Below are 14,214 nucleotides of genomic sequence, written 5' to 3'. Positions count from 1 at the left end.
GAACCAACATATTCCACTTAAGTCCGACTAAATTCCACATAACTCTTATAAAAAAAATGACCAGCGGCTGTCCTTATAAGTAAATCTTGAGGAAAAATATAGGATGGGCTGTTTCTGCAGTGTCTGTAGCCTATTCGCTTTTTGTGTGCCTTTGTGTTGAAAACTGCCTATTTACCCCGCAGACTTAATTCCTCTCCATGCTTTCCCACTTCACTTAAATGGGCCATTTTAAAGACAGGGGTCTCCAGAAGAAGGAGGAGAAAGGGGGTGGGGGTGGGGGTGGGGGGTTGAGAGGAGGGACGCTGGCCTAATCTAAACAGCGCCCTGTTGATGGCGAGCGGATGAGATTATGTCGGCGTGCCCTCCTTTTCTTTCCACACGGTTTAGGAGCAATGGGCCTTCAGACACTGGCGCCTGCACTTGGCCACAGATAGGAGACCGGGACGGAGGTGTCCCGTTTCAGCGGGCTTGCCCTTCGGCACACAGGTAAAAATGAAAGACACGTCTCACATATTAGTTTGCAGAACCCAATCTTTGGTTTATTTATTAGATAAGACAAACATGAGAGACATGAAGACTGGGAACCTGCACAAATGAATCTGTGACTCATGTCGTTTGAGTCGTGCGCCAAACCTAAAGATTATTTCCCTGATCAACTAAAATAACATGTTAAGGTGACAGGTAACGTTATTATTAGGCATAGGCCTATTATTATTATTATTATTATTATTATTATTATTATTATTGGGCTATCGAAAAAGTATTTTGAAGCTGCATTTCAGCTTTTCTTTAGCACTTGTATTAATTGCCGCACATGGAGCGGATAATTTAAATTAAGCAAACTTCTTATTATAATATTGGTAATATTTTACCCAGGGCTTATTTTGGAAATACTGATCTAATGTCAAGGGAAAAGCATGTCAAGGGAAAGCCACATTTTGTTGAAAAAAAAAAAAAAATCATACAACTTTCTCAAATTAGGGAAACATAAATAAACGACAAAGCACTAAATTTATATTCTTCATGCCTCCTTAGGCTGCCAGTTTTATCTCATTTCCCACAGTCGCTGCATATTATCTTATCCATGGATTGCCGAGACAGGAAACGAAGATATGCGTAATCTTAAAACCAGCGTAGTGATGACGGGAGGAGCTGTGATGTCCCGGGACTATTCCGCAGAGACAAGAAGAGAATGAGCGCTGCTCCAGTTACCGGGTAGAAGGCAACAATTACCCACAGGCGCTGCACCAAATTAAGGGTTTTGCTTTGTTCACTTTTTAATCAGCTGTACAAACTAAAAGGCTTTGCGCTGCGACAGGGGCCGATTCTGTCAGGAAAGCAAGAAGCAATGAAAACTTTCTTACCTGCAACACCCTTTGACAATCTGAGGGGAGCTGATGGTGTTAGTATTATTCATAAATTAGAGGTATTTGTCTTCCTGACAGACAGAGACAAACAGAGGGAGAGAGAGAGAGAGAGAGAGAGAGAGAGAGAGAGTCTCCCTCCCACGCTTCAGGACGTCACTGAAAGGGAGAGGACAGCATCTTGGCTTTCCAACAGGATCGACCCCTCTCTCTCTCTCTCTCTCTCTCTCTCTCTCTCTCTCTCTCTCTCTCTCTCAGCCCTGCAGCCACAGTCGCACAGCCAGAGGAGAGGGATGCCACAGCTGAAGGAGAGCCAGTCCTCCTCCTCCTCCTCCTCCTCCTCGGTCTGCCTGAAAAACAAGCATCGAGCGGCCATTCTTCGCGCACCCTCCGGAGACAACGTGGTCCAGTTTTGGACCGACTGACTATTTATCTGTCACCCCTCCGTCGGTGGTAATAATGCTTCCGAGTCCGGTCATAACTTCTTCCACTACGCCTTTTTCCGTGAAGGACATACTGAAGTTAGAGCTGCAGCAACAGTCTCAGCAGCACCAGCTCCAGTTCATCTCCTGCTTCGGTCTCTCCGGTGGAGCTTTCCCAAACAAACCCCTGCGCTCTCATTCGCCGCCCTCCTGCATGCTGGCCGGCAGGGACAGCCCCAGCCCCATCAGCTCCGGCCTCTCGGAGAGCGAGGAGAGGATGTCGTACCTCAACACGATGACGGTGCCGGACCGGCTGGCGGGGTCCGGGCTGCCGGCGGAGATGTTCGGCAACCCGGCGCAGAGTCACCCCGCAGAGCTCCGGCTGGAGACCGAGCAGGAGGAGCAAGACAGCAGTGAGTACAGAGGCTGATTCCACCCGCAGAGACGCCAGAGCCAGAGTTCATGAAAACATTTTAAATACTTGGCAATGCTGCAAAAACAATCAGGGCTAATTTTGTAATCTGGCTTGAATAGAGCTATGGAGAAATCGTTTCCACGAACTGACCAGATATCATTTGTTGATTCGGGTAGCCTCTAAATAAAAGGGAACAGGTCCACTGGAAGGATTTTTGTTATTAGGTAATATAAAATAAATGTAACCTCAAAACTAAATATTTAGGAATTAATTGTTTTTTTATTATTATTTTATTTTTGCCTTTTTCTTATTTTTGTTATTTTTATTTTATCTTATTTTGTGTAATGATACTAAATGATGATAATTCAGAACAAAAAGAAACCATTAGCTGTGCAACACTTTGCACTCTAAACGCCCACAAAATAGTCCTAGCCCGTTAATTTGCTGCAGTTTGATTGCTGTAGATCGAGCTTAGCCTATAGGCATTTAAGTGTTTACATTTACACTGATTTATGTATTTTTAACAATCTGTATAAATCTCCGGACAGAAATGTACAAGGCCAACAGCAGCAAACTTTAAATTGCAGCTTTACAGTTTCTTAGAATTCTCCAAATGAATGTGCATTTAATCACCACAGAAACTGAGGAAATCTCAATGTCAAATATATTTAACATCTTTAATTTCTCACATGTGAACATTCATGGTTTGGTTTGAGTTCACGGATGACTTGTCAAATTTGATTTTAATAAAATTCCACCCAACCCTTTCAGTTTAGTCCTCTGTCAAACCACCTTTTAATGTATTGTATTAATGCATTTCCTTATAAGTAAAAATGCTGGTAAGACAACTTCTAACCCAGTAGGCCTATTCATATCTATCTATCTTATGTGTATATATATATATATATATATATATATATATATATATATATATATATATATATATATATATATATACACACACACACACACACACACCCACATTGAGAAAATGCTGCAAATTATAGGGAATATTTTTCAAAAACCCGCGGAAAAAAGTATTCAAAATGGAAAAAAAACTCCTTTGCTTCAACTTTTTAATAACCTCAGTTACTTTCAAATAAACATGAGTGCACGCCAAATGAAATTAAGAAATCATGAAGTGTGTATATTTTCAAACAAAAAATGAACACGTCTTCTTCAAGCTTGGATGAAATGTCAGTGAATTCCCTCCTGTCTGTGCAGACAGCTGCGGTGCGCTGCGGGGTGACTGCGAGGACCCGGACTCGGAGAAACCCGCCACCAAGCAGCAGCGGACCAGGAGGAAACCCCGCGTCCTCTTCTCCCAGGCTCAGGTGTTCGAGCTGGAGCGCCGCTTCAAGCAGCAGCGCTACCTGTCCGCCCCGGAGAGGGAGCACCTGGCCAGCTCCCTGAAGCTCACCTCCACCCAGGTCAAGATCTGGTTCCAGAACAGGAGGTACAAATGTAAGAGGCAGCGGCAGGACAAGACTCTGGAGTTGGCGGGTCATCACCACCACCACCATCACCACCACCCACCACCGCCGCCCAGGAGGGTGGCTGTGCCGGTGCTGGTCCGGGACGGGAGGCCTTGTCTGACTGGGTCCCAGAACTATAACACTTCCTACACGGTCGGAGCTCCAAACCCGTACAGCTACAACGGCTATCCAGCATACAGCTACAACAACTCGGTGTACACTAACACTTACTCTTGTACTTACTCTAGTCTACCTGCTCTGCCGCCCAGTAACACCACCGCCAACGCTTTCATGAACATGAATTTGGGAAACCTTGGTGCACAGGCGCAAAGCCAGGCTCCCCAGGGACCAGTGGTCACACCCTGCCAAGGAACTCTGCAGGGCATCCGGGCCTGGTAGCGCAGCCCTCACACACAATAACAACCGGGAGAGACTTCTCTGGAACGGCGGGATGGACTCCAGCATGTAAATCCGACCAAATGGAGCGAGGAGAGCACAGTTTACAACTGTAACAGAGCAGACGGTGTACAGGCCAGGTGGCTGTAACTCAAGGCAGGCCTATGAGGAAACCCCAACCCGCTGACTGAGACTCATACTGTACATAGGCTACACAGTATGCGCAATTTTCTCTGAGCCACAGTGTAGAAAACCTTTTAATTCTGAATGTCGTCGATGAGCAAAGACTGTGTATTAATGTGGCCTGTTGTTGTTCGAAAATAGAGAAAAGGGAAACCGTATGGACATTTCCTCGCACACGTACATGTTTTCATGCATAAAGTAGGCTGATTGAATGAATTTTAATTGGCCTAATCCAATTAAATCTCCCCCAAAATGCATTGCAAATGACAATATGGGCCACAATTAATGCAGTCTTATTAAGTATTATTAATTTTTTTTTTCTGTTTGACCAGTAGCTTTTGTTTTTACTCAGAAACAGCTTTTTTGGAAAATTATCAATAATGATGAAATTAAATGATACAAGAGACTGTATTGTGCTGTGCTTTCTGTGTGCGTGTGTGTGTTGCTTTGCTGGCTTATACATAGAACCTAAGCAAAATAGTACACATGTATGTAACAATGAATATTTCTATACCCAGTACGACGTTTCTGATCTTGTTCTGAGTTCGTCCCATTACATTTCAACATCGATATGAATATGGAAACAGAACTAAATTAATGGAGGGTTAGGTTTATTCCTCAAGCATGTAGTTTATCATCGTCTGAAATCGTTTCGCAAGCCTAGAAAGTTTTTTTTTTTCTTCTTCTTCTTCTTGTGAGAAAGCTTGTAGGAGACTTTGGTCTGAGACAAGAACCAGAAACAGAGAGAATTTAGAGGCGAGCTAATGTCCGGTCAGGATTCTCAGATGGACATTAACCAGACAGCCAGCATCCCCGGGACCCGCAGAGCGCACAGACTCACACAGCTCCGGATGATAAATATCGATGGAAAATGTTCTCTTGGTTGATGCATGATCCTGAAACACAGGCCATATATTTTTTAATGAATTATGACGGTATATGCTACTATATCAAAAATAATAATAATACGAATACTGATAAGTTAATAATAATAACAATAATAATTTAGTCAGTTAATTTCTGAATATAACTCTATCAGTAACTATATAATGATTATAATTGTCCACATTTTCAGTCACTCACTCTTGGACACACACACACACACACACACACACACACACACGCTGCTGATCGGAGATGGACTTAAACAAACACCTTTACCTCCCAGACATGGTCGAACACGCAGACACTATTAATGGAGATGAATGGCAACGTAAACCGAGTGTTTGTCTCCTCTGATAGCTTCACTGGCCACTTCCCCTGGCTACTGCACTGCCGGTAGGACATACCTGGTGTCAGCTCTAAGTGCTGCACAGTCACAAGTGTAAATAGAGCTGGCGACAGGACGGCGATGCCTGAGGACGCGGCCTGGCCGCGGCTGCTCTGACAGGCGCTGCGATCGCTATCTCGTACTTCCAAAGATAGCAGCCCGGCTCATCGCTGCGCTGGGTGCGGAGTTTCCCAAAACAAAGTCTCCAATGGCAACCACTCAAGGAGCTCACAAAAGAACCAGGGCCCAAATATAGAGAAGAAAAAGTGCGTGGAGAAGCTGGAGTAAAGGCTCTCTCATTAGGTGGCCCTCCAAGTAACGTCCCGGCTGCCAACATGGCATGGGACGGTTCTGGAAAAGGGTTTTTTTTCAGGACTGCAGCCAGTTTATCTCAGATTTTACCGTGTATATTACGGCATCATAATTCAATGTAAAATATAAAAAGCAAAATTGTATTTTGCTATTTGTATTTCTGGTAAAAAAAATGAATTTGCCGTGGTTTTAGGATAGAGAGTTGTAGAGACTGCAACAGCTTCTGAGACAAACTTGTGGTTTAGCGCTTTATAAATAAAACGGACTTGACTTGAGTGTGGAAGCAGCTGATCCATCACAAGGCCAAGATTTAAACATGGTTTTTCTTTAGTGCCCGGCAGAAAAGTATTTCTTCTCTCGCATCAGCCTTGAATTCATTTTCAGTTGCTGCTGACTGTAGAGATTTAGCGGATGCACAGGCAGAGTTTTAGTGACTGATCCAGTGGCCCAGAGGGAGGCTGAAAACAGGAGCGTATTTGGACTCAGATTATAAATTACAACAGCAATAGCATTTATCATAGCAAGTATGTTTTTGAGTAATAAACGAAATTCCCACTCGGTTTTGCTGAATAAACACGCTAGATTTTGTAATTATGGCGATGACACGTCGTGGTTTGAACACATGTAGGCTGAGTGTGTTACAACTTCCATGCCGCCCATGTTTTGACGCCCTGGAGCTGTGCAGCGCTCTCTGGCAAACAGAGATTTTTATGTTTAGTCAGAGGAAGAAAACAAAACAACGCGGAGGAGGTTAGATCACCGCATCTGTCACCACGTCTCCTCACTGAGGGCTGGGCCTGCTGATTGTGTAATGCGCACGCTGGAGAGGGAGAGAGGGAGAGAGAAAGAGGGGAGTGGAGGAGGAAGAGTTGTGGGGGGTGGGGGGTAAATTTGCATAGTTGCCATCTTCTCTTATTACCCACCTCTTAACTTTAGAAGCCATGCATGATGACCACACGGCGGCGCTACTCACTTGTCGGAGCAACAGGGCTAGAAGTCCCTTTTCACAATAAGATTCCTCCTCTGTTGTCACTCTTAATCACTCAGTGAAATTTCTGTCATGTGTTTTGTGAACAAACATTCTGGTTCAATGACACCATGGCCTCCAAAATCTTCCATGGTTTTCTGCATAAAATAGAAGAATTGCTCAAATTCACAGTAATGAAGAATGAGGTGTTAAATCCTGTTAAGATTCAGTGACTGAAACAAATTTAGCCATTTTAGATTAGGATGGTCCGTCCTGCCAAAGCGGCCTACTATAGAATTAAGTGGAAGCTAAAATCATAGTTTAATAATAGTAGTTACAGGCTACCACAAATGTAAATGTGGGTCGCAGCACTGTGGAAGGATTTAAAAACCATGTTCTCACAAAACTGCATTTTTACGCACGATTTCAGAACTTTACGCATCTGATTTTCTTACCAAAATTTCCATGTGATAAATATTTGGTGAACACGGAGAGGCAGAAACAGCTCCATTTTGCAAGACAACATCCAGTCTGTCTATCAAATTCATGTCGAATACTGAATAATGTTTGCTCAACAGGGTCTAATTGCTCTACTTGTCTCCACACAGGCGCTGACAAATGTAGCTATACAGAGCTATTAAATCTTTTTTTTTTAAATAATTCCTTGTGTTCATAGCGTAATCTAATAAAAAAAACACCTTAAGGAGAAACACCTCTTCAAAACCTATAATACCTCTTGCAAAATCAGTCTACCTCGTCCTTAGAGCGCACCAGGATGGAGCTGGGCGGTGCGAAGGAGGGACCAGGCAGAGGAAACAGCCTATCAAATGTTAACTGGGGCTGCTGCTGCTGCTGGAATAGACTTGACAGCTTCTGATACAGGCTGTTCATTAGCAGACCGAAGTTTGTTCACCACAATTAAATGAGAACAATTAAAGGGAGCCGTGAAAAGATCGAAGCAGTCAGGACGTTTGCTTTCGAGCAGCTCATCTCTTGATGCCTCCAAATAAATCCCGTGCGAGCGTGTGGGACTATCCGTGCTTTTACTTTAATCATGACATTAAGTTTTTCGTCCTTCTCAATCAAAGACATCCTCACCGGACGTGATGCCCGGGGGAAGCCCGGTAGCAGGAGTTCAGAGGCGCCCTGCGCACCAGAGCGCAACATCTGCACCGCGCATGACGGCACCAGAGTCCCTGGTCTGTCTCCCCAAGACGCGCAGCAGAGGCGCATCCAGCCGGAGAGACTTCCTCCCGACCCCAGGCTGTCATCTGAAAAGCTCCGACCCGAGGAGGCCACAGCAGAGGAAACTGAGCCCAGAGAAGGTGAGGAGTTTTATTCTAGTCGGCGGTGGGGAACTGTAACGATTCTGTGGTTTTTTACACATATGACAATAAGGTTTTCTGAATTCTGAGTATACGAAATGGCACCTTGAAATAAGATCGGTGAAGTCACGTAATTAAAGGGAGAAAAAACTTAAAACAATTCAAATTTGGCTTTGGAAACTGGATGAATTCGTCTCAACTCAGCAGCATTTTTGTCTCATCTTTTTGAGATAAAATGTTGTTTTAATTCACAACAGATAAATTATACGACGAGATATTTCAGCAGTACTTACAGGGATTCAATTATTTATCCCTTTGCCTACAAAAAAGTCTATTATTTTTCTAAGTCCGAAGATCTTCAGGACATATTTGGATATTTGAAAACTGAGGGCCAGTAATACCATAGATTGTATATATTGCCATTTATATATATTATCCATTTCTTTTTGCTTTTTTTTTTTTTTTGCTGCGTCATATTTAGTTGTTTTGTTGTTTGAGACAAGTCGTCAGTGTCTGGGAAAACACCAGCATGAAAGCAACCCAGCTGTGAGTGAAAACGGTCGCCTTGTTATTTATTTCAGAACGTCCTCTGACTTTCTGACAGTGTGAAAGGGACAGAAGAGGGAAAACCTCATATCGGCCAACATCAGCATCGAGTCGAAGTGACCTCTGAGCCGGCAGCTGATCTCGGCTGAGACAAAACGCGTTTAATGCCGACACACGTTGTTGTCTTTCCCAGGCGCCGCGGACCAGCAACCGCAGTGTGAGGAGCTGGATAATCGGCAGAGTCGGAAGGCGGAGGTGGAGGATGAGGAAGAGGAGGAGGAGGAGGTGGAGGGATGTCACCACAGCGGGGGGACGGTCAGCTGCACATCCGATGAGCGGCAGCCCAGGCCCGGTACCAAGAAGCGCTCCAGGGCGGCCTTCTCTCACGCACAGGTCTACGAGCTGGAGCGGCGCTTCAACGCGCAGCGGTATCTTTCAGGCCCTGAGCGGGCCGACCTGGCGGGGGCTCTGAAACTCACAGAGACCCAGGTCAAAATCTGGTTCCAGAACCGGAGGTATAAAACTAAACGGCGGCAGATGGCGGCGTGCGGCTCACCGAAGAAAGTCGCAGTCAAAGTGCTGGTGAGGGAAAATCAAAAGCAGTACCATCAGGTGAACGGAGTACACATCCCGGTGACTGTGCCACTGTACCAGGCCTACCAGTACCACCCCTACCTGCACTACTACTGCCAGCCCTGGAGCATGAACAGCATGTGCGGAGGGATGCTCTGAGGCTCTCTCTCTCTCTCTGTCCGGAGGCAATGGCTTCAACAATGTCACTTCAGATGCTGCTCAGCTTCCGTTCAGCCAGTGGATGCTGCGCCACACGGGACGCTTTCATAGCCTTTGCTTTCAGACTGGCTGAGCCTGCGCAGTTTGCTTTTTGAGATAATATAGAAAAACTGATTTTCAATTATGGTTATTGTTTGTCTTATAACTACAAGTCAGTTTGGTAATTTTGTTCCTTTTTAAAGCAAAGAATGTGGATAGTCATGGTTGATAAAAATGCAAAAGTTTCTCACCATAGTTAAATTTGGAAACAGGCCTTTGGAAGTTGTTATAGTCAAGTAAAACCAAAAATAAATTTTTATATATGATACATCCTATCATTTTAAAAATTGTGAAACTGAGACCATCAGTTGTTTAGATTATCTCTGTGTGAAGAAATCTTTAACATTTAAGGCCATGATTTGAGTGTGGTCATTATTTTGTAATTAATTAACAAGAAAAAAGAATAATAATTTAAAAAGTTAAAAATTTGGTCTACTGGGTCATCTTCTATTATCATGCCTTCTATTCATTTCATGTAATAATTATGTAATATTTATATTTGGGGATGGGGGATTTGGGTTTTTTTTTATCACCTCAGATTTATATTTTAGAATTTCCTTGAAGGATTAATACAAAAACGCAGTTTCAATTTCAAAAGCTGAAATGTAACATTTAATTGCCCTCCCACTGTCATTTTTGTAGTCCTTAAAATATCACAGTACTGAGAAAAAATATATTATACCCTAAAGTTAAATGTAGGCTACTTAACAAAACGTGTGCTCTCTGTTCATTAGCACAGTTAAATTAAATTGGTCAATATATATGCAGCATATCTGATTCACCTTCAGTGGGTCTCAGAGGATGCAGCTTAATTATCTACAAATTATTTACAACACATATCAGTGTTAACATACTGATTCGGGTCTCTTATTTCTCAGAGACAGCTGGGTGCTGACTGGGTGCCTCGAGAGCCCATATGATGATCTGTCGTTGCATTTTCTGCTCCTTAGTGACGCCCAGTGACAGTCCGTTTAGAGCAACCAGCCAGAGCAGAAAGGAATCCTGAATTTATACAAACCCAACGAGAGAAAGTAGCTTTTCTCCATCTGTGAGATGGAGAAAAGCTACATTTTTGGTGGGTATTTATTTTATTCATGGCTTATCTTTATTGGTCGTGAAGCTCAAAGGGACATCTTTAAGAATAGGTTTTCTTTTTCACACAAAACTAAAGAGATGGAGTAAGAAGCAGCCAGGCTGGGCACAGAAGCCTGAAAATATTATTTACTGTAAGTTGTTTAATACGTGTGTGTGTGTGTGTGTGTGTGTGTGTGTGTAAAGGGACATTTAATATCAATCATGCAAAGAAATGTGGACAACAGCAAACTGATTAACTACTCAAAAGTTTCACTGACTCAGCCAAAAGATATTTAGAAGGTAAATATTTAGTGGGGTTTTTTTAAGGTTTGTTTTTGTTGTTTTTTTTTTTTTGTATGTGTGTAAAGAGTCCCGCGTAGGCTTACTCTCAACTGTGTGCTGCATGAGTCATAGAGGGCCAATAGACCGTGGAGATGTTGCACCATCCAGCTGGCCTGCACAAGACAGCGCACATTAATCATACCTTACTGAAAAGACTGCGCCCTGATCCCACAGTAAAAAACACAATAGCCACACTTGATAGGAAAGTAAAAACATAATTCTTTAACAAGGTGACTCGTGCTTTGGCAGAGTTCTTAACTGATTGCGCTCACCAGCCAGTTGGCATCAACTGCCAGAATTGTGTTGCACAAATGGAGCCTGCAGCCTGCAGAACAACACTCTGCCCTGACTGATGCCCTGAACAGATAAAAGAAGTCCTGTATGTGGTTAGGAATCTAAAAGAAATACCTATACTGTACTTGTGTAGCATGTTCCGTGGTTTCACTTTGACACTACGGGGTCATCATGTAGAACACGTTTGTCAGTATTTGTCCACAGCGAGGTAAATATGTCTGTATAAGCCTAGCAAATATCATCATTGCAATATTACAACGTTAAAGAGGCCGTGACATCAAAGAAATGTGATCTAAAATAGGTACTTCAACTTCCCTTTCCCACAGCAAGCTACCGACAGGATCCCCCTGTGCCATACGCTGGCACCAACCCAAACCTCATTTATCTCTTACATCAAAACACCACTTCAAGCTGTCCTAAGTGGTTGGCATTGTGCACAACAGGTTTCTGGGCGGAAGAAATAACACATCTCCTTTTGACTGTCTGACTGAAAGGCAGCGGGGCACAAATAAGTCTAATTATTTTTTATTTACTCAGGGTATATTTGCTATTCAAAAACGTAGACAACTAAGACTCTGCAGCATAAAAGGCCATTGCATTGTGGCTCTGAAGTATGCCACTTTCTATGAGCTCTCATTATTCACATTGTGCTGGTGAATGGTTGCTCTTGTCATTGCTGTCTACCGTGACCAGATAAGAGTTTTTCTTTTCCTGCACCCAGTCTGTGATGTCACGTTGATGTAAATTTCCACAGAGAACAAAGGAAGACACTGAAAAGGAAAGGTGTGTGGAATACAACCCAAGATGATCTTGATGGTTATGGACTCCATCAAAAATAAGAGGTCGCTTATTGTTTGGGATACTTGGCCTTCATCTGATAGCAGGAGCTGCCCTTGTCTTTGATTACTGTGCTTTATTACAAATTAGGTCTTGTTTTGTAATCAGTTACGATATAATTATACTCATCAAGTTAAATGATGAAATCTGCTACAGGAAAGTCAAACGAGGCGAGAAACACAAGCAGCCAGTTACACAATCTCACAAGTGTGAAAACACGCTCATGTAAAAACCCTGTAATATTTCTTTGTAAGATGACACAAATGTCAGTGCACGTGTCAGTACGCACACGAACCCGCCAAACATCCACAGTGCTCACACGGAACAAACATCAGTAATAAGACGTGTACAATAACGAGCACAGCTATTTGTAAAATACACTGGAGCTGTTTATTTCTAATACACTCACAATCCTTAAATCATATTTCAAAAATACACACTGCACTCTGCACACAGTGGTTCAAGCATTTCAGCATCACAACTACCAAAGAGGTTACACGCTACAACACCAGCGACATGGCTGTTTCCATAGCTACAGCATACCGCAGCTCCGCATGCGATGGTGTGGTTAGCATTGCAAAGGGTTAGCTTAAGGTGTCTAGCTTGGTCGTCGTCAGATAATTTACTTCATTGCTTCAAAATACGCACCCATACTCGGCTACGAACATCTTCCTGAGCATGTATACACATTCATCTAACGCACTCACAAAACTGAACCGTTATCATGAGCGGGACATCTCTATGAAAGATGACGGACACACGCTTTCTTCAGCTCATGAGTTTAGTGTCTGAAAGGAATCGATGTGCCCCCTGAAACAGCTCCACGTTCCCCCTGCTCGAGTCCTTAGTAGTGCTCGTGTTGGGTTTACATCAACATAGGATATGAGAAAATATAAGTACTGTGCTCCAGCTGCTGCAACTCACAGTAACATAACACGAAAATGTTCAAATAGCAGAATATAAAAATGTGATCCGTATCCATACTGGATTATCAGTCTGTGTGTGTGTCTGTCTGTCCACGACTTTGGTCCAGACTGAAATATCTCAAGAACAATTTGATGGATTTGACCTTGGTGATCCTGTTCCATTTCCTCTAGTAGCTCCATGAGTTCAACAATTTTGTTTTTAGTGATATGTCTCAACAACTATTGAACAGACGGCAATGTAATCAGGTAAAGAAATCCATGCCCCCCTCAGAACGAACTGTAATAACTTCGATGTGCTCTTAGCTTCATCTAAAATCATCATCATGTTAAAAGTGTAGTTTGGACCCCGGGGCCCTGGATAATGTGTGTGTCTCCCAATTTAGATGCTGCATTTTCTTTGTTGTTCAAATACTCAGACGTGTGTGTGTTCATGGTGTTATTTGTTTATTTTTAATAAATGACTATGATGTTTGATCATGTACGACTGTCCGACGGTTTTCTGTGCCTTCTTTGTCCGAAATCACAATTTCTATTTCAATGATCGAGTGACCCTAAAGGATGTGGTGAGGGAGTGATTTCAGAAACAGCCTCAGCCCTGTTCAGCAACTGTAGAACCGGGTTGGTTGCCTCGCTCCATCTATACATTAGACAATCTCAGCACCACAACACATTGCTGACACAAAGGGCAACATATCAAAATAAGAAACTCTGTCTGTGGCTTTATCACTGAATCACTTTCAGCTAGTCAGCTCTTTAACTGCCTTTCTGGTGGGGAATGTGCTCCAGCCAGTAGGCCGCTGAGCCATCCAGCATTACCGTATGTATAAATGTGTAATGCTCAAGTATGTAAACACTTTGAGTTGTGCTCTATTTATGTGCCTCCCATACGAGTAGGCTCATAAAGCAGAGAGAGCGAGAGAATGAAAGGAGCCAGGCAGAAGAACATGTTCATCTGCCTCTTTGAACAATCATCAGCGCCGGCAGATGTTAATGGGACTCGTTAATGTCAGCGGTAACAGGTAATTTCCTTTTGTATTTTATGTTGCTGCAGATTTCTCAGCTGGGAGGAATGTGCTGAGGGTGGGGCTGAGCTACGGTAAGCAACACAGGAATGACAGTCCTCACCTAATCCTTGTTTAGCTGCACTTTTGAGACACAGATCTATTGACAAAGATTCTCACAGGGCTACTGAGGAGCAATTACACATGCATTTCCGATGCGCCTATTGTAACAGG

At 43.2% G+C, this 14,214-nt stretch overlaps 2 protein-coding genes across 2 annotated transcripts; both read left to right on the top strand.

Annotated features, from left to right (window-relative positions):
• Positions 1 to 1,605: 1,605 nt before the first annotated feature.
• On the top strand, positions 1,606 to 4,662 carry nkx2.3 (NK2 homeobox 3). Its single transcript, XM_071480642.1, has 2 exons — positions 1,606 to 2,199; positions 3,426 to 4,662. Exons 1-2 carry the CDS (start codon positions 1,824 to 1,826, stop codon positions 4,073 to 4,075), a joined length of 1,026 nt encoding a protein of 341 aa, XP_071336743.1. The 5' UTR covers positions 1,606 to 1,823; the 3' UTR covers positions 4,076 to 4,662.
• A 2,995-nt stretch (positions 4,663 to 7,657) lies between these two features.
• On the top strand, positions 7,658 to 13,468 carry nkx3.3 (NK3 homeobox 3). Its single transcript, XM_071480639.1, has 2 exons — positions 7,658 to 8,129; positions 8,869 to 13,468. The coding sequence occupies exons 1-2, from the start codon at positions 7,859 to 7,861 to the stop codon at positions 9,405 to 9,407; spliced, it is 810 nt and encodes a 269-aa protein (XP_071336740.1). The 5' UTR covers positions 7,658 to 7,858; the 3' UTR covers positions 9,408 to 13,468.
• The last annotated feature ends 746 nt before the right edge of the window (positions 13,469 to 14,214 follow it).

The sequence above is a fragment of the Trachinotus anak genome, unplaced genomic scaffold, assembly GCF_046630095.1.
Source record: "Trachinotus anak isolate AG129_WGS33_773 ecotype Australia unplaced genomic scaffold, CSIRO_AGI_Tana_v1 ptg000007l, whole genome shotgun sequence".
Classification (NCBI taxonomy): domain Eukaryota; kingdom Metazoa; phylum Chordata; class Actinopteri; order Carangiformes; family Carangidae; genus Trachinotus; species Trachinotus anak.
The sequence above is the reverse complement of the archived record's forward strand: the minus strand, read 5'-3'. Positions and strand labels throughout refer to the sequence as shown.

What these genes read in the sequence shown, in the direction of transcription:
- nkx2.3 (XM_071480642.1), top strand. Translation starts at nt 1,824, where the DNA reads ATGCTTCCGAGTCCGGTCATAACTTCTTCCACTACGCCTTTTTCCGTG. An exon ending in GCAGGAGGAGCAAGACAGCA is followed by an intron (nt 2,200 to 3,425) that starts GTGAGTACAGAG and finishes CTGTCTGTGCAG; the next exon opens with ACAGCTGCGGTGCGCTGCGG.
- nkx3.3 (XM_071480639.1), top strand. Translation starts at nt 7,859, where the DNA reads ATGACATTAAGTTTTTCGTCCTTCTCAATCAAAGACATCCTCACCGGA. An exon ending in GGAAACTGAGCCCAGAGAAG is followed by an intron (nt 8,130 to 8,868) that starts GTGAGGAGTTTT and finishes TGTCTTTCCCAG; the next exon opens with GCGCCGCGGACCAGCAACCG.